General features: G+C 50.7%; 1 protein-coding gene across 1 annotated transcript; it reads right to left on the bottom strand.

The window, feature by feature from the left end:
- Positions 1–4,840: 4,840 nt before the first annotated feature.
- Tap2 (transporter 2, ATP binding cassette subfamily B member) lies at positions 4,841–16,579 on the bottom strand. Its single transcript, XM_021186045.2, has 12 exons — positions 16,445–16,579; positions 15,296–15,793; positions 15,096–15,210; positions 12,214–12,344; positions 11,810–12,015; positions 9,014–9,211; positions 8,742–8,870; positions 6,926–7,114; positions 6,633–6,806; positions 6,314–6,473; positions 5,692–5,828; positions 4,841–5,248 (listed from the first exon to the last, which is right to left on the bottom strand). The coding sequence occupies exons 2-12, from the start codon at positions 15,783–15,785 to the stop codon at positions 5,069–5,071; spliced, it is 2,109 nt and encodes a 702-aa protein (XP_021041704.1). The 5' UTR covers positions 15,786–15,793; positions 16,445–16,579; the 3' UTR covers positions 4,841–5,068.
- Between the last annotated feature and the right edge of the window lie 818 nt (positions 16,580–17,397).

Consider the following 17,397-nt stretch of genomic DNA (forward strand, 5'->3'; position numbering starts at 1 on the left):
AATGAGGCTTTATCTGTGCATAAGGAACAGAGGCGTGACAGGAGAAGAAGGAAAATGGGTGGCAGGCGCTGGTAGGCATAAACCTTTTACAACCTACATTCAATAAGGGTTCGACCTCTCCTCGAGCCACCACCCAGCAGAGGGAGGTGAAGAGAAAAGTTATTAGGATGTGGGGGAGGTGAACCTGTTCAGGAAAGTGGACCTATTCAGCAGTAGTTCTTTGCGGGGCGAGCTCCATCTTCTTTAGCAGCAGTTCAGTCCCATAGCAAACACCAAATACGACTTAGCAGCTACAGTCCAGTCCTTTCCCCAGGCAGACCCCAGGCATGAACCAGCAGCTGTAGTTCAATCCTGAAGAAGCCACCAGACTCACCAGCCAGCCTGAGGTGAGGCAGCCGAAGTCACAGGAACCTCCTGAGAAGTTTTTGGATGAGTTTCTCTCAATGGCAGCGTTACCATAAGTTGAGCTCAACAATGCTATGTAAGGTAAACCAATGCATGCGTGTCCCTAGTGAAGAATAATGAGGCGGAGCAAAACAAACCAGTGCTCAGTGTTCCCCCCACACACACACTGTCTGTGGGGTCACATTTATGCTCCTTCATCATGGGTTCTTTCACGTGTCTACTATATCCAAACATCCTTTCACCTGTGTGCCAGTCTTAGTCAGGGTTTCTATTCCTGCACAAACATCATGACCAAGAAACAAGTTGGGGAGGAAAGGGTTTATTCAGCTCACACTTCCACACTGCTATTCATCACCAAGGAAGTCAGGCCTGGAACTGAAGCAGGTCAGGAAGCAAGAGCTGATGCAGAGGCCATGGAGAGATGTTCCTTACTGGCTTGCTTCCCCTAGCTTGCTCAGCCTGCTCTCTTATAGAACCCAAGACTGCCAGCCCAGAGATGGCACCACCCACAAAGAGCTCTCCCCACTTGATCACTAACTGAGAAAATGCCCCACAGCTGGATCTCTAATGAGGGTTGGCAAGACAGTGCCATGGGTAAAGGCACTTGCTGCCAAGTTTGACCTGTAGGTAGGAGAAAGCTGACCAACTGAAGCAAGTTGCTATGTGTTCACACACACACTCACATGCTCGCATACCCTAAATAAATGTAATAAAAAATTTTAATGAAATGTTACAATAAGACCCACCTATGATAAATTTAGTATATAGTAATGTTTTAGAATAAAGCTGGATAAGAGAGAAACAAACTGGAGGTAACTGGAGCAGAAATTACAGGCTGGGGAAAGCAGGAGGCATGGTGACGAAAATGCTAAGGAATGAGAGTCACCGATACAGTGTGGTTGGCAGGCCACCCTGGAGGGTTTTGGTTTGGGGAGCAATTTTTGTGTCCCCTGTGACTCCGTCTCCCAACACCAACATTCGTTGTTCTTGAAACCTGGGAGAGCATCTTTAAAATAATATAACAGGGGCTGGAGAGGTGGCTCGGGGGTTAGGGAAACTGGCTGTTCTTCCAGAGGACCAGGGTTCAAAACACACTATACACCCCACCCCCACCCCCACTGCCCCGGGCTCCTGTTTGTCCCAGCTGTATACCTAGACTTCCAGAAGTTTCTATATATGTGAAGGCTTGACCATTGTATTGTTTTTTCTTATTTATTTTATTTTATTTTATGTGAAGGAGGAGAGAGACAGCACTTGTAGCTCAACTTTCGTATATGAAGGTCAGAGGACAGCTTGTGGGATTTGGTCCTTTCCTTCCATTATGTGGGTCCAGGGGAGTGAGCTCAGGCCATCAGACTTTGCAGAAAGCATCATTACCCAGCCTGCCCCAATTTTTTATATTATGTCTGTGGGTGTTTTTGCCTGGGTGTGTGTCTGTGTTGCATGTGAACGCAGTGCCTATGTAGGCCAGAAGAGGGCGCCAGATCCCCTGGAACTGGAGTTACAGTTGGAAGAGCAGCCTTAACCACTGAGCCACCTCTCCAGCCCCTGCTATATTATTTTTAAGATTCTCTCCCAAGTCTCAAGAAAAAAAAAATACCAGAGACTCCTCACTGCTCATCTTCCATGACAGGCTACAGCTTACCTATGGTAAGAGACAAAAGAATTCTTTCCTCTTATAAGAAGGGAAAAGGAAGGACTCTGGGTAAGGCTTCTCTCTGGGCTAAGAGGTGGATGGGTGTGAGGCTGTTGTGAATTCTCACCCTGCTGCTGTGCGCTGTGCTGCCAGGCTGGGAGCCGACAGCTGTGCTGGCAGGCTCCGCTAGCGCTGGAAAGTACCTGCTGTTTCCAGGAATGGCTAGGTTTCTGTTTCCTAGAATGGGATTGTTCCAAGCCCAGCCCTGCCAGCGCCAGTGAGCTGAACAGCGTCTAACTCTCTGTGGCAGGAGCTCAGTTCTCCAACAGGCTCCCTATTCAAGGTCTGTGAACCTGGGCTCTGCGCCAGGTCAAAGACACAAACCCTAACTTTCCCTGGGGAACTCCGGGTCTAGAGGACAAGAAGTGTGTGGGCAGAGCAGAAAGGAGGTGAGACAGAAGCCCGTGTGACTTGGCCTCCTGGAGAGGCCACCTCCCAACTGAGGGTTTCCTGGAGACTCCTCGGTTAACTCCTGAAGTGCTTGTGGGAAAGCAGGAGGGTGGCCAGGGAGCGCGCTGTAGCCTGGACCAAGACCCCTGTGTGCTTGGGAGGGTGCCTTCCTGGACAGCAAGAGGTGGGGGTTGGGGGCTGGGGGGAGGACTCATGACAGAAACCTCTCTCTAAGGCAGTGAATGGCAGCTGCCAAGGGGGGGGGGATGCAGAGAATATACTGGATTTGGAGCTTCTGAAAGCCAATGATTCGCTCTGTCTGATATGAGTTAGAGATTCTGGACAGGAGATATAATTGTGTTCAGAATTCAGACTCTAAGCCTATACCCAAACACCAACTCCAACAATGTATAACCCTGTGTGGTGGTTACTTTCAAATGTCAGCTTGCAGTCTGGAGAGATAGCTTGAGGTTTAAAAACACTTGCTGCTCTTGCAGAGGACCTAAGCTGGATTTGAACCCAGCACCCGCGTGCCATCTCACGGTCACTTTAACTCCAAGTCAGGGGTTCCAATGCCCTTTTCTGACCTCGACAGGCACCAGGCTCATGTGTGGTGCACATATAAATATGCAGACAAAACATTCACAGGCAGAAAATAAAATAAATGAATCTTTTCTAAAAAATGGTTTTTAAAGCCAATTTACCACTACCTAAAATTACCAGGCATGGTGCTTTAAATGAGAAATGTCACCCATAGGCCCGAGTGTTTGAATATGTGGTCCCTGGTTGATGGCACCATTTGGGGAAGTGATGTGGCCTCTCTGGAGGGAATATGTCACTGAGGTTAGGTCCTGAGCGTTTGGAGATTTGCTCCACTTCCAGTTTGCTCTCTGCTCGCGTTAAGGATAGAGATGTGATTCCTGCTCTGACAACCTGCTGCCATGCCTCACCCACCATGGCAGACTCTCCCTCTAGAGCCACAAGCCAGACAAACGCTCCCCTCCTCTAAGGTGCTTCTGGGTGCGGTGTTTATCACAGCAACTGCTAAGACACCAGGGAAGGGAGTTACTTACATGGCTTGTCTGTGGGCAGGTCTGTCTGTCTGTCTGTCTGGAGGGGAGGGGGGTCATCTTGACTGTAATTAACTTACATCAGGTTGCCCTGTGGGCATCTGTGGGGGATTGCCTTGACTTTTGATGTAAGAAAGTCCAGCCCGGAGGACAGCACCAGTCCCTGGGCAGGCGGTCTTGAACTGGTGAGAGCTGACTGAGCATGAGCCTCCCTGGCACCAATGAGCATCGACCCCTCTGTTTTCCAGCTGCCCTTCTCTGCCTGTGAAGAGTCCCTTGGTTAGAGACGACTTCCCTCATCGACAGACTGGAATTCTGTGAGCTGGAATTCTGAGCCAAGTAAACCCTTTCTTTTGGTTAGGGTGTTCGTCACAGTAACCAAAATGAAGCTAAGCACCTTGAGAAAGAACTCTCATCTCGTTGAACCCGTGTTTCTCCATTCATAAAATAGAAATGATAGGGAAAGTGAAGATAGTATCAGACCGCTGAAAGCTCAGAATAAGGATAAAGGCGACACATGGGAACCGCTTTGTACTAGTGCAAGCAGGAACCGTACAAAGTGGTCCTCTCTAACACAGTTATACTATTAACACTGTTAGGAGCTGAGCTTTGCCCAGCCATCCTTTAGTCTTCCCGACACACACGCACACACACACACACACACACACACGCACGTGCACGCACATGTACACACATGCATGCACACACACACACACAAAAATATCAGGTACCTAACAAAGGCCAAGTGTTGGTGGTGCACACCTTTAATTCCATCACCTGAGAGGCAGAGGCAGGTGGACGTCTGTGAGTTTGAGGCTAGCCTGGTCTACACAGTGAGTTCCAGGAGAGCCAGAGACCCTATCAAAAAAGAAAAAAAAAATACATACACACACACACACACTCGTCAGATATTGATGTGAACAAAAAAAAGGATACAGAAAGGCAGCTCTATTCATGTGTTGATGGTGATTTGCATATCAAAAATCAGGACGGGTTTAATTTGGCTCCTGGTTTAAGGGTAGTCTGTCATAGCAAGGAAGGCAGGAATGAGAGGACCCAGGGAGGAGCAGAAAGACCAATGCATATTGGTCTCTTTTATGCAGTGTGGAACCTCAATCCTCGAGATGGTTCCATACACAGTGGGGGCGGGGGGTCTTCCCATCGCAGTTAACCTAACCTAGAACTCCCTCATCCACGGGCATGCCTAGATGTTTGCCCAGATGTTGGCCGTGATTCTAGATGCTGTTAAAATGTCAGCCAGTAGTAACCATAACATACATTAAGGAAAAGCATTTTATATATATTTATTATTTTTATATTCAGCAAAAAAATAATGTTTCTAGAACCACAAACCACCCACTCCCCCAACCCTTACCCATCCAGGCCACCATAACACACAAAGTCCAAAATGGTCCCAATCTTTATCCTGACCCTAGCCTCCTCCGGCAAGGTTCCTGTGGGTCTGATCCTGGCCACAGTCCTGAGAGGGGCTCAGGGTCTGGAGGCCTCACGCCTCCAGCCGCTGCTGTACCAGGTGGGCGTAGACATCCTGGCCGTCTCTGAGCTGGTCATGCTCCACCAGACGCCCCTGCTTGAGCACCAGAACTTGGTCAGCATTCTGAACCGTGTGCAGCCTGTGGGCAATCACCAGCATCGTCCTGTTCCCCTGCAATCTCCAGGTCTGTAGCTGCAGAGGACAGATCACAGACTCAAAGGCAATGAATGGGACACAGCAGCTGGGCTGTCCCTGTGACTCAGGCTAAAGAAGGTCTGGGCTGTGCAGGGGGCCTCAAAGGGCAGGCGATAGGGGTCCGCCCTTCACCATGGCTGTACAGCTGTCATTGGGAAAGGCAGCTATGGCGGGCCAGACACCCCACCACCACCATTCTTCACCCTGGAGAGAGTTAACTCCACTGCCAACAACCTGAGAAAGCCCAGGACGCAGGCAAGGCACAATCTGTGAGGATTTGGTCTAGCAACAAAAGTAATCATTACAGCTCTCAGCCCTGCCAAAGTGCAGACATTCTCCCGGTCTGTAGAACATCAGCCCCGCCCAGCTGTATGCCACCTGACCCTGCAAACACATCCCTTAGATTCCACTGTCCCCTGCCCTTCCATGCTGGTACTCACCGCCTGCTCACACTGGGCGTCCAGGGCGCTGGTAGCCTCATCCAGAATGAGGACCCGTGGGTTCCGCACAAGAGCCCGGGCAATGGCCAGACGTTGCTTCTGTCCCACAGCTAACTGGCCCCCTTTCTCCCCGATTTCTGAGGAAATCAGAGAAAAATCCCCTCCTGAGACACACGTGATCAGAAAACACCCCTCCCCGCAGCAAAGACAAAGTGTTCCCCCGATCTGCTTCTGTCCGTCAATCAGAAGGTAGGAAAGCCTGGCAGGAGGGGAGCTGGAGGTGGAGAAAAATGAAAATCGGGAGCGGAGGTAGGAGCAACGGGGGTACAAGCATCACCCCAATAATAAATTCCATTATCTGGTGCGTGTGTGTGTGTGTGAGTGAACCTGTGTGTGAGCCTTGCGTGTGCATGTGTGTGGGTGTGGGCACGTGTGCAGGGCAGAGGTTATTCCTAGTCTGGCTTTTGTTTTGCGTTTTGGTTTTCGTTTAAAAAAAAAAAAAAAGATTCTAGCGATCAAACGCAGGCCCTCATGCTTGCAACGATGCACTTTGTCAAATGAGCTCCCTCCTAGCCCCATTTTCTCCTGCCCCTGCCAGGGTGGTCTCGGAACCTGTAAGTACCTGTGTTTATTCCATTAGTCATTTCCCCTATGAAGTCGTCTGCACAGGCCGCCTGGGCAGCTGCCATCACTTGAGCGTCCTCACAGTCCCTCAGGCCATAGGCAATATTGTCCTTGACAGAACCCGAGAACAGCACAGGCTCCTGCCCCACCAGAACCACCTGCGCAGAGCGGACAGGAGCAAAGAACTAGTACCTCCTTTGTTCCTCCGCTTCTTTCCTCATGATGGACCTCAGCCTTCCTTCCCAGGGGCTGCCCCACCTCCCCTTCATGCTTGCTCCTCCTCCCTCCTGCCCCTCCCTCTCTGGTGCCCCTCCCACCTGGCGGTGCAGGTAGTGGTGATCGTACTCGGCCAGGGGCTGGCCATCCAGCAGCAGCTGGCCCCCAGTGGGCTGGTACAGGTTCTGCAGCAGGGCGGCCACGGTGCTCTTCCCTGATCCATTGGGTCCCACCAACGCTGTCACCGTTCCAGGATGCAGGGTGAACGTCAGCCCCTAGGAAAACAGGGAAGAGTTCAGAGCAGCTTCCTAGAGAAAAGGATGTTCAGGCTGCGGGAGCCCGACCTCCGCAGCAGAGAGAAAGGTTCCGTTCCCACGGGGTCTCCCTCAGACACCTGGAGCACAGGCTTCTCGGGGCGCCTGGGATACGAAAAGGAGACGTCTTGGAATTCCACGCGCCCCTCCAGCCAGGGAGGGGCCAGGATCCCAGGCTGGGGCAGATTCGGCCTTCGGTCCAGGTAGGAAAACACCTTTTCAGCAGCACCCACGTTGCTCAGCATATCTCCATACATGTAAACCAGGTTCTGGAAATCAGGAACGGACACGTCAGCAAGCCAAGACCCTCACACACTCTACTCACACCCTGACCTCAGCCGGTCCTCCTCTCCTGCTCCTTACCCCCAAAAAAAGAACCTCTACCTTTTAATGAATGATTCAGATAAACTCAGAGAGGGTACCTTGGAGGGATTGTTTTAGTTAGGAGTGGAGGGTGGCTTTGTCTCTGTTCATCTGAAACAGTTTTGGCTACTTAGCCCAGGCTAACCTCGAATGTCACGTATTCCCTCAGCATTACAGACTTGTGCCACTGTCCCCAGAGTAAGTTTGGTGGATTTTTAAAAGACGCAGAAGTATTTCAGTGTTCTGATTTGCGATGAAAAGCTGTGGGATCCACACAGCATGTCAAGAGCCACAGCTTTCGTTCACTGCTCTGCACCCTGTGTGCTCCAGACAGGGAATCCTTTATAAAGCAATCATCATGGCCAGCTCGCCTTTAAAATCATCAGAGAGCTTGGCCCAGCTCTCCACACGTGAAAGATGGTAAAGAAGTAACCGGGAAAATTACGTTCAATGCCCAAAGCACAGTAACTTTTTTTTTAAGTGACCAATTAGAAAGAAATAGTTAAATACCTTTTCTAATCAAAGTATACTACTGGGTACCCCAATAGTGGATGAGATTAAGTCTCTTGATTGATGTATCCAAGTTATAAGTACAGACAGCACTGTTTTGCAACCCTGGTAACTTAACAAATGCAGGCATTAAGCATCAAAGGCAGACACCAACCAACACCAAGAGAACCGGATATGTTGTCTCTCCCGGAGAAAGAACACAGCCATGATTAGAAAGAGGGAAGCACTGGATTTTAAAGTTTACGGATTTATCTAGCAATGGATAGGAAACACTCAGAAGAACACACTGGAATGCTACTGCAGAATAATACTACAGATAAGAAGACACAGCACCCAGGCCATAGGGAACAGCACAGGACAAAAATATCCATTCCTTAGGCCGATAGCAAGGTGGGAATTTTAAATCAGTAGACACAGAGATTGGAAGGGCGTCAGCCAATCACAGCGTGTATACCTGTGGAGCTCTGTGCACTGAGTGTACTGGATGAACGTAAGGAATCGTTATTTTTAGGTATGACAATGGCACTCAGACTGCATACTTAAGATATCTATGTTCTAGAGGTGCACACTGAAATTCCTACAGATGAGATTTGATATCTTGAATTTGTTTTAAAATGAAGGCAGATCAAACACTGCAGGCTGTTGGGGTAGGTTAGAATTAAGGTTAGATTAAGGTGTGGGGTAGGGTTCTGTTTAGATTGCAGTTAGGGATAAGATTAGCCAGGGTGGGGGTAAGATATCATTATGGCTATTTAGAATTGAAGTTGTTTAGATGAGGTTAGAGTTAGTATGAATTTAGGATGGAGTCAGGCTAGGGTTAGAGTTGGTTATGGCTGGAGTTAGGGGTGGGTTTGGGTTAAGGTTAGGGTTATGATCATTGTCAAAGCTGATACAAGTTACCTGAAGACGTATCACAATAATGGCTTTTTAAAAGCATGTTTAAAATTATCCATGAGAAAATTAACTCATGGCCCAGAAGCCCAGATGGAAACACAGAGCATCTCATGAGTGCACCTCACTCACCCGGACATATTGTCCCACTTCCTCCTGGTACAGCAGGAAGGAGAGCAGGCCGCCCCGGGTGACCTCCCCAGCCAGAATCTGCTGCACGCCGCAGTTCAGAATCAGCACCTGCATGCCCAAGGCCATCACCTGGACAGAAGGAGAGAGGTGAGCGAGTCCCCAGTCCCTGCGCAGCACTGGTCCCCTAAGCCTTGGTGGTCTAGCTCCTCATCCCTCCCGCTCCCTCCACGGGCCCTCTCCCTGCACCCTGCACCCTGCACAGGTCACCTCACCCTCCGTATGACTAGATACACGTCTTTTTCCAGGTCTCGGCGCCACCACAGCTGTCTACATCGCTCCAGGGCCTCCTTGTAGCGGCTGACTTCCTGCTCCTCGGCCCCAAAGCTTCGCACAGTCTGCAGCCCTCCTACCGCCTCGCGCACCACCTGCCCTGCCTTGGCCACTGCATCCTGGATCTCCTTTAGCACCGCCTGGAAACAGGTCAATGGATAAACCAGTGAATGAGGCAGAACACAAAAGGCAGGGGCTTCCCTCCAGCAATTCGTCATTGCCCCGTGCCTTTCTTTCCAGAAGGAATATTTTTGGAGGGGGAGGGGAGGGGAGGGGAGGGGAGGGGAGGGGAGGGGAGGGGAGGGGAGGGGAGGGGAGGGGAGGTGCTGGGGAGATGGCTCCGTGGGAAAAGTGCTTGCCCCAGTGTATCACACACACTCACAGAGCACAGAAAGTAGGAAACATATGTGAATTGCTGAGCTCTCTCTGTTAAGCACTGTGCGGCTATTCTGTTTAGCTTTCATTTGAAGTGAATTCTTGCATCTGATGTCAGATGAGGAGAGAGACAGTAAGTAAGAAAGATGGAGATGTGGCTGTCAAAGTGGCTCAGCTGTTCAGAGAGCTTGCGTCTCTTCCAGATGACCAGGGTATAATCCCTAGCACACAAACCATGCCACACAAATATCTGTGACTGCAGCTCCAGAGAATCAGGGGCTGTCGTCTGGCCTCTGCAGGAACACACACACACACACAGAAATGTGTAAATAAAATAAATCATTATGGTTTAAAAAGATGGAGAGGTAATTCAAAATGCATCAAAGACATAAATGTAAAAATTAAAACTGTAAAAACTCTTTTTATAAAGATTTAGTGTGTGTGTGTGTGTGTGTGTGTACATGAGTGCAGGTGAGTCCCAAAAAGGCCGCTGAATAGCTGGCATACGGGAGTTGGGGGCCAAATCCCAACCCTCTGCAAGTGCAGTACGGGCTCTGAACCACTGAGCCAGCTCTTCAGCCCCAATTAGCTAAGATTTGACAATGAATTCTTGGATTTGACACCAAAAGTGCAGGCAACAAAGACAGATATGCATAGGACCCTGTTCACAATGAGAAAGCCCTCAAGGTCATGGTAAGCAGCTGCTGTTCTGGGATGGCAGCTGGCCTGAGTCACCCCAACTTCACACAAGACTGTTTTGCCTCAGGAAGGCTGGGCTTAGCAGATCCTTTGCCTCTGAGCATAACCGTTATCTCCTCAGAGTTAACCACAAGTCCCAGCTGCCAAGTGTGGGCGCCATCTTAAGACCCGTGTTCTGGGTTGAGCCGTTTCTGACTTGTGGTGAGTCTGCCAGTGCCTCAAGGCCAAGATAACCACAAACTGACTACTCTGGGACACAGTGACACTGAGCACAGCATGACTAAGTGCTCTGGGACACTTTGACACTGAACACAGCCTGACTGTGCGTGCAGAAACATCCCCACAACGGCAGCCCCTGTGCTCAGCTTCTCTGCCATCTCTGCTGCAGCCATACTCGGTTAATCAGCCCTCTCCTGAAGCCTTTTCCTGTCTTGGTGAGTTCCATCAGAGCCCATGTGTCACCAGCATAGGACTCTGTCCACATGTCTACCCATGTGTCACCAGCCTACCCATGTGTCACCAGCATGTCAAGTAACATCTGGGATATACGTGGAATACATTTTTTAAAATACAGTTTTAAAAATATAAAGAATGTGGCAAATGTCCCATAAGCACATGAAAACATCGTTAATGGTTAGAAAAATGCACATCGAAGCCACAATGAGCCACTGCACCACATCGTGTTGCAGGGGATAGTGGCTTTTATTCCAAATAAAATAAAATAAAATAAAATAAAATAAAATGACAATAAGTTTGGGGGGGAAACATGGAGAAATCAGAAGGCTGTGCTTAGAACTATGACCCAAAAGTGAGCAATACAGTGAGTTTCACATCTGTGTGGTTTACTACACACACACACACACACATCCAGTTGTGTATGCTGAGGGGAAAGAGAAAACTTCCCAGGGCTGGAGAGATGCCTCCGTGGGTAAGAGCATTGGCTGCTCCAGCACCTACGTGGTGGCTCACAACTGTCTGTAACTCCAGTCCCAGGGGATCTGGCGCCCTCTTCTGGCCTCCTCAGGCAATGCACACAAATGATATGCATGCAAGCAAAACATCACACACATAAAATAAAAACAAATAAATGAGTGTAAACCTCCTGAGATGTCCTTCACTCTGATTCACAGCCATTTGTGGGAAGGGCATAGACAGACTCTAAGAAGCTCACTGGAAGGCAGAAAGACACCCCGGGGCTCACCTCGCTCTCCACCACAGCTAGCACTTGAACCACTTCTGTTTATAGATCCAGTGGGCCACCAACCTCCTCAACTCAAATGTCCATCAGTGAATGACTGAACTAGCAAAATGTTGTGCAAGCATAGAATGAACTGTAGGGACTGAAAAGAGGTGTTCTGTCTGTCTACCTATTATCTGTCTATCAATCAATCTATCTATCTGTCATTTATCTATCATCTATCTATCTATTTATCTGTCTATCAATCTATCTACCTACCTACCTACCTACCTACCTACCTACCTACCTACCTACCTATTTATCTATCTACCTACCTACCTATCTACTTATTTGTCTGTCTGTCTGTCTATCTACTACCTACCTATCCATCCACCCATCTATCTACCTACCTACCTATCTATCTACTTATTTGTCTGTCTGTTTGTCTGTTTGCCTTCTCTCAGGGCACTGTGACATGCACACATACCTGATGGCGGGGGTTGTACACCTTCTCAGCTGCTATCGAGAGGGGCAGGTCCAGCAGGGAGATGAAGGTGAGTCGGGGCGATACCTGGAGCATGAAGAAGTAGAGCCCCACCACCTTCACCAGGCTCCGCAACAGGATATTGGCATTGAAAGGGAGCCAGCGGCTCATCAGAGAGGTGTCAGAGCTCAGCCTCGAGTTCAGCTCCCCTGGGGAGGGCAGAAAGGATGATGGGAACCCAAAAACTCCCTCTGGGTCTTCCTGCTGACTCATCCCCTCACAAAGTGACTGGGCTAGACCTCTACCCTGCTCTAAAAGAAAACCGCCAGGCTCCAGCAGGGAGGCAGACAGGAGACCTGAGGACTCCAAGAAGGGCTGAGCACCCAAGACCCAGATGCTAAGTTCACCTGTCTTGGTCTCCTGGAAGAATCCAAGGTCTTGGCGCAACAAAGATGAGAAAAGCTGCTCTCGTATCCGCAGGTTGATCCTGGACATGGTGAAGAGGAAGGAGCCTCCTCTACAGCCTGCAGAGAAGGAGCTGGGGGCGGGATGGGGGAAGTGGGAGGGGGAAGGGGCAAAGGAAGGGCAAGGTGGAAAGAGAGGTGGAGAGAAGGGGGAGGGAAGACAGCAGTGAGAACAGACGAACAATTGGTAAGGGCAGACACGGGAGCTAGATGTGGGCTCACTCTCACAACCCATACAAATCCCCGCGTGCCCAAGGCTCACTGACCACCGTGATTCCAAAGGAAGCAGCAGTAAGTCGCTCCCTCCCATTCTGTGGATACCCAGCCACCAATCTCATCTTTAATCCTTGGGAGAGCCTCTTAAGTCAGCCAAATTCTTACAATAAAAACTCTAAGACGTATTTTCTAAATGCACAAAGGCAGAGTTCGAGGCCAGCCTGGTCTACAGAGTGAGTTCCAGGACAGCCAGGGCTACACAGAGAAACCCTGTCTCGGAAAACAAGAAAACAAACAAACAAACAAAAATATATGGGTTTCAATTGCAAATTTGGTTACCATATTGAATAAGCAGACATGAATCAGTGGGCCTTAGATGGGCACAGTAAGAATGAAAAGGAGCCACCGATGGAAGAAATGGTGTGTGTGTGTGTGTGTGTGTGTGTGTGTGTGTGTGTGTGTGTGTGTGTGTTTTGCATGAGGGTGCACATGAACATCTAGGTGTACTGCTCTGTGCATGTGCATGTGTGTATGCACATCCAGGTGCATGTGTGTGGTTTGCATATGGGTTCATTCATGCATGTACATGTGTGTATGCAGTGTGTTGTGTGCATGTATGTGTCCATGTGTGTGTACATGCATGTGTGTGTGTGTGTGTTCAAAGGTTGACATCAGATGCCTTCCTAGATCACTCTCCACCTTATTTTTTGAAGACCCGGTCTGAACCTAGAGCCCCATTTCTGCTAGATTGCCCATGCACCATTACCATGAGATCCACATGTGTTCACCGCGCACCCTGAGACTCACAGTGCCTGGGTGCTGGAGATTCAAACCCAGGTCCCCGTGTTTGCACAGTAAACATGGAATTCACTGAGCCAGCTCCCTAATCCAGAAGAGATAGTTCTGGAAGCGAAAAGCAGCAGGACGCTGCCTGGGCATCAGGCTGAGGCCCAGAGCGCAGTACTGATGTTGTGGGTGGGGACAGGAAAGGTGGGGGCATCTTTAGGAAGGACCAGGAGGGAGTGTGAGGCACTGAGGCATGAGCACACAACATGGCAGGTGAGGGTCCCTAACCAGCAGCAGTGCCCCTGGAACAACCGGGTGGGTTTATAAAACAGAGCCAGGTGTGAAACCGCATCTGAAAATCATCTGCCATGAGAACCTGATCCAGCAGAGGGAAGAATAGGTTTTCCTTTTTTTTTTTTTTTTTTTTTTGTCTTTACTTTTTTTTTTCTCTTTTCTTCTTGTTTGCTTCTTTTTTTTTAGTGGATATTTTCTTTATTTACATTTCCAGGTCTCCCCTTCAGAACCCACCATCTCATCCCCCGTCCCCCTGCCTCTATGAGGGTGCTCCCCCACCCACCTACTCCTGTCTTTCCCTTCCTGGCATTCCCCTACACTGGGGCACTGAACACCCTCAGGCCCAAGGGCCTCTCCTCCTACTGATGTCCAACAAGGCTATCCTCTGCCACATATGAGGCCGGAGCCATGGGTATTCTTTGATTGGTGGTCCAGTCCCCGGGAGCTTGGGGGGGGGGGGTTCTGGCCAATTGACACTGTTGCTCCCTCCACAGAAGGAAGAATATTTTTAAGAAATCAAAGTGCACTGTGTGGTGCATCTCAGGTGATAAAGGCACTTGCCACCGTGCCTGAGTTCCATCTCTGCACCCCACACAGTGGAAGGACAGGGCTGACTCCTGCAAGCTGTCCTCGGGCCTCTAGTGCACATGCCTACCCTTGACCACAAAAAAAAGACAGTGCATAGTTTAGAACAGGACATACCTGAGAACGGGCCACACCTAAGGATCTACAACAGGAAAATCCTCCAAAGAAGACAGAGTAGATCCAAAGGTAGAAGGGAGGTTCATAGATGCTAATTGCAGAAAGAGATCAGTATGAACCACAATAGTCAAAGCTACAGGGATACCTAAGAGACATAAAGCCTGAGTCGGGAGAGCCAGTGACCCATAAGGAGTCCACAAGAGAAAAGATGAAACACAACCAGCAAAACTAGAATGGAGGCCTAATGAAGGACAAGGGAGAGAGGGAGGGAGGGAAAGAGAGAGATCCTGCACTCTCTCTCTGTATCTGGGTCCTCTCATCCTAGTCAAAGCCTAGCCAAGCAGCCCCATTTTTATTTGTTTACTTTAGATTGCAGGCTCCTGGGTCCGAATAAAAAGAGTCAAAGGCAGGCTGGAGAGATGACTCAGAGGTTAAGAGCGCTGGCTACTCTTCCTATAGGTCCTGAGTTTATTTTTATTTATTTTTTTTTTTTTTGGTTTTTTCGAGACAGGGTTTCTCTGTGTAGCCCTGGCTGTCCTGGCACTCATTTTGTAGACCAGGCTGGCCTCGAACTCAGAAATCCGCCTGCCTCTGCCTCCCGAGTGCTGGGATTAAAGGCGTGCGCCACCACGCCCGGCTAGGTCCTGAGTTTAATTCCCAGCGACCTCCTGGTGGCTCACCGTCATCTATACTGGAATATGGTGCCCTCTTCTGGCCTGCAGGTGTACATGCAGGCAGAACTCTGTATACATAATTTGTGCCTTGTGCAAAGTCAGTTCCTGTCCAGTCGCATCTACTACAGGGACCTGAAGCCAATCATCTCTCACCTCCCAACAGAGAACAGGCACATGAAAAAGATGGCGCTTGCAAAGGCGTCGGGGTCGAAATCACCTCCCAGGATGTCAATCACACGACCCGAATAGCGAGGGATTAACGTCTCCCCTGAAAGAGGCAAGAAAGATAAGGAGGCTGGGCCCTGGCCAGGCCCTTCTCCCACCTCCCTCTCACAGTGGTCTCTCCCTCTCACCCCACACAGCCAACACAAGGAAGAAGAAGGCAGCTATGAGGAAAGGCAGGTCCGGCCTGGACAGCTTCAGCAACCGCTTCATCAGTGTTCTGTTCTCCTGGCCTGGTTCCTTCTCCTGGACTCCAGCCGGGCTCAGTACAGCCCACACGGCCCAGCTCAGCGCGGCAGCCCCATAGCCAGCCAGCAGCCAGCCCCAAGAGGCAGAAGCCACTCGGACTACTGAGGTGCTCACGGTGCCTCCCACCAGGGCTCTTAGCGAGAAAAACAGGGGAGTGGCCAGGCAGAGCAAGGGCAGAAGGGTCCCCACAAGTCCCAGCAGCCCTCCCACTTTTAGCAGTCCCCACAGCACTCCAAGTCGCAGGGTGCCCTCTAGCCAGAGTCCTGGCAGCCCCTGGGGAAGCAGATTTCCCAGAGATCCTTGTAGCAACCCAAGTAAAGCCATGTCCACCAGCAGCAGAGAGACCCAGGGCCTCAGGTGGGACAGCGCCATGGTGGGTTCTGCGGAAAGAAAGGGAGAAATGAGGTCTGTGGAGTTCCAACCCTGGTCACGAAGCCTCCTGCCCCAAATCCAGACCCCCTCCTAGATAAGTCTCTCCTAGGACTGACGCCCATGCTGACTGTCTGACAGAGCTGGAAGGCCGCACCATTCTCACACACAGTCACAAAGACACACAGACACTCAGACACACAGCACGAGGGTGGGGATGGGGGTGGGGGCGGGGGAGGTCTGCTGCCACCAAATCTCCCTGAAGTTTGTTGGTGTTAGTCCAAGAAGACACACTGCCCCCATTCCTCGGGTCCTTAAGAGCCAGGAGACCCCAGTGCGGGGGCGGGTTGCGGGTGGGTTCGGTAGCCTTAGATGGCTTGGGACAGAAGGTTCTGAGCAGGGGCGCTGGGCCGGCGGCGCCCGACGGAAGACCGGGGATGCAGGGCAAGGAGGTGGGGCAGAGGACCTTGGGAAGGCGTGAGGGACAGGGGACCTGGGACACTGGGTGGGGCAGGGACACGGAGCAGAGGACACGGGGCAGGGAGTAAGCGGCAGAAGACCCAAGACAGGGGACGAGGAGTGGGGAACCGGATGAGGACGCCAAGGGTTTGGGAATGGACCGCACTCCTGCTAACTCTCGGGTTCTATCCAAAAGAACTCACCTGCGGCTGCGGAGCGGCAGCTCAGGAGAGCTTCTGGAATCTGCTTCTTCTCAAACTGGATCTCCGGGGTGCGCAGCGACGCCCTCGCGGGGAGCGCGCCTGGGTCCCGCGGCTTTCGCTTTCACTTCACTGCCGTGGTCGCGGTGCTGCGCACAGCCGCCAGCAGGTGGCGCCTGTCAATTTGCGGGTGGGTTGAGCGCCCCAGGTTCCCAAGAAGGCTCGCCCTCCAAGGCCGCTACTAGCAAAACTGAGGGTCTGAGATGCTTTGAAAAGGGGGGGGGGAATAAAACGAAAACAATAAACAAAAAACAAAAAGCCCCTGCATTTCTCCGACCTCCGAGCATGTTTTAAGAAGCGCCGGTTAAACTGGGACTATAGTTCAGAGGTTGAGAAAACTTGCCTGAGCCCAAGGTTCGCTGTCCAGTAGGTTTGAGGAAGGGGAAAGAGGAGGAGGAGGAAAGGACAGAAAAGAGTATAGGAGAAGGAGAAAGGCGAGGGAAGAGAATGGTCGTGGGTGGAAGGAAGGGGAGGGAGGAAAATGGAGGAAAGAGTGACTTCAGGTCCCTCCCAGTCAGCAGACTCGAATCGCTTTGGAAAAAGGAAGAGAGGAGAGAGAAGGATGGAGGGTGGAAGAGAAGAGAGGTTTGAGGCCTTGTTTGTTTTTCCAGGTAAGCTTAAGAGTTGGGGTCTGGGGTAAAACTAGGGCTTACATGAAGGCCTCAGCTCCTATCAGCAGGCCAAAGGTTCCCTTTCACAGATTTTGAACCCAGAGGCTCTGGCCCTTTGTCCTCAGACTTTCTTCGCAGCACGCCGCACTTGCGGTGAGGGCCCTGAGTCAGTGCCAGGGCCTGCTGCTTGTGAGGTAGTCAGAGTAGGCTAACACCATCAAAGAGGGACCCGGCCTCCTCCCCAGAGCCCAGTTCATTGCGGAAATCACCCTTCTGGGCTCCAGG

The sequence above is a fragment of the Mus caroli genome, unplaced genomic scaffold (genome assembly GCF_978045245.1).
Source record: "Mus caroli unplaced genomic scaffold, Mus_caroli_1 scaffold_18, whole genome shotgun sequence".
NCBI lineage: Eukaryota > Metazoa > Chordata > Mammalia > Rodentia > Muridae > Mus > Mus caroli.

Coding starts and splice junctions, on each gene's coding strand:
- Tap2 (XM_021186045.2), bottom strand. CDS start 15,785: ATGGCGCTGTCCCACCTGAGGCCCTGGGTCTCTCTGCTGCTGGTGGAC. Junction 6,807..6,925: donor CCGAGAAGCCTGTGCTCCAG/GTGTCTGAGGGA, acceptor CTGTTTTCCTAG/GGGCTGACGTTCACCCTGCA. Junction 5,829..6,313: donor GACTAATGGAATAAACACAG/GTACTTACAGGT, acceptor TGATTTCCTCAG/AAATCGGGGAGAAAGGGGGC.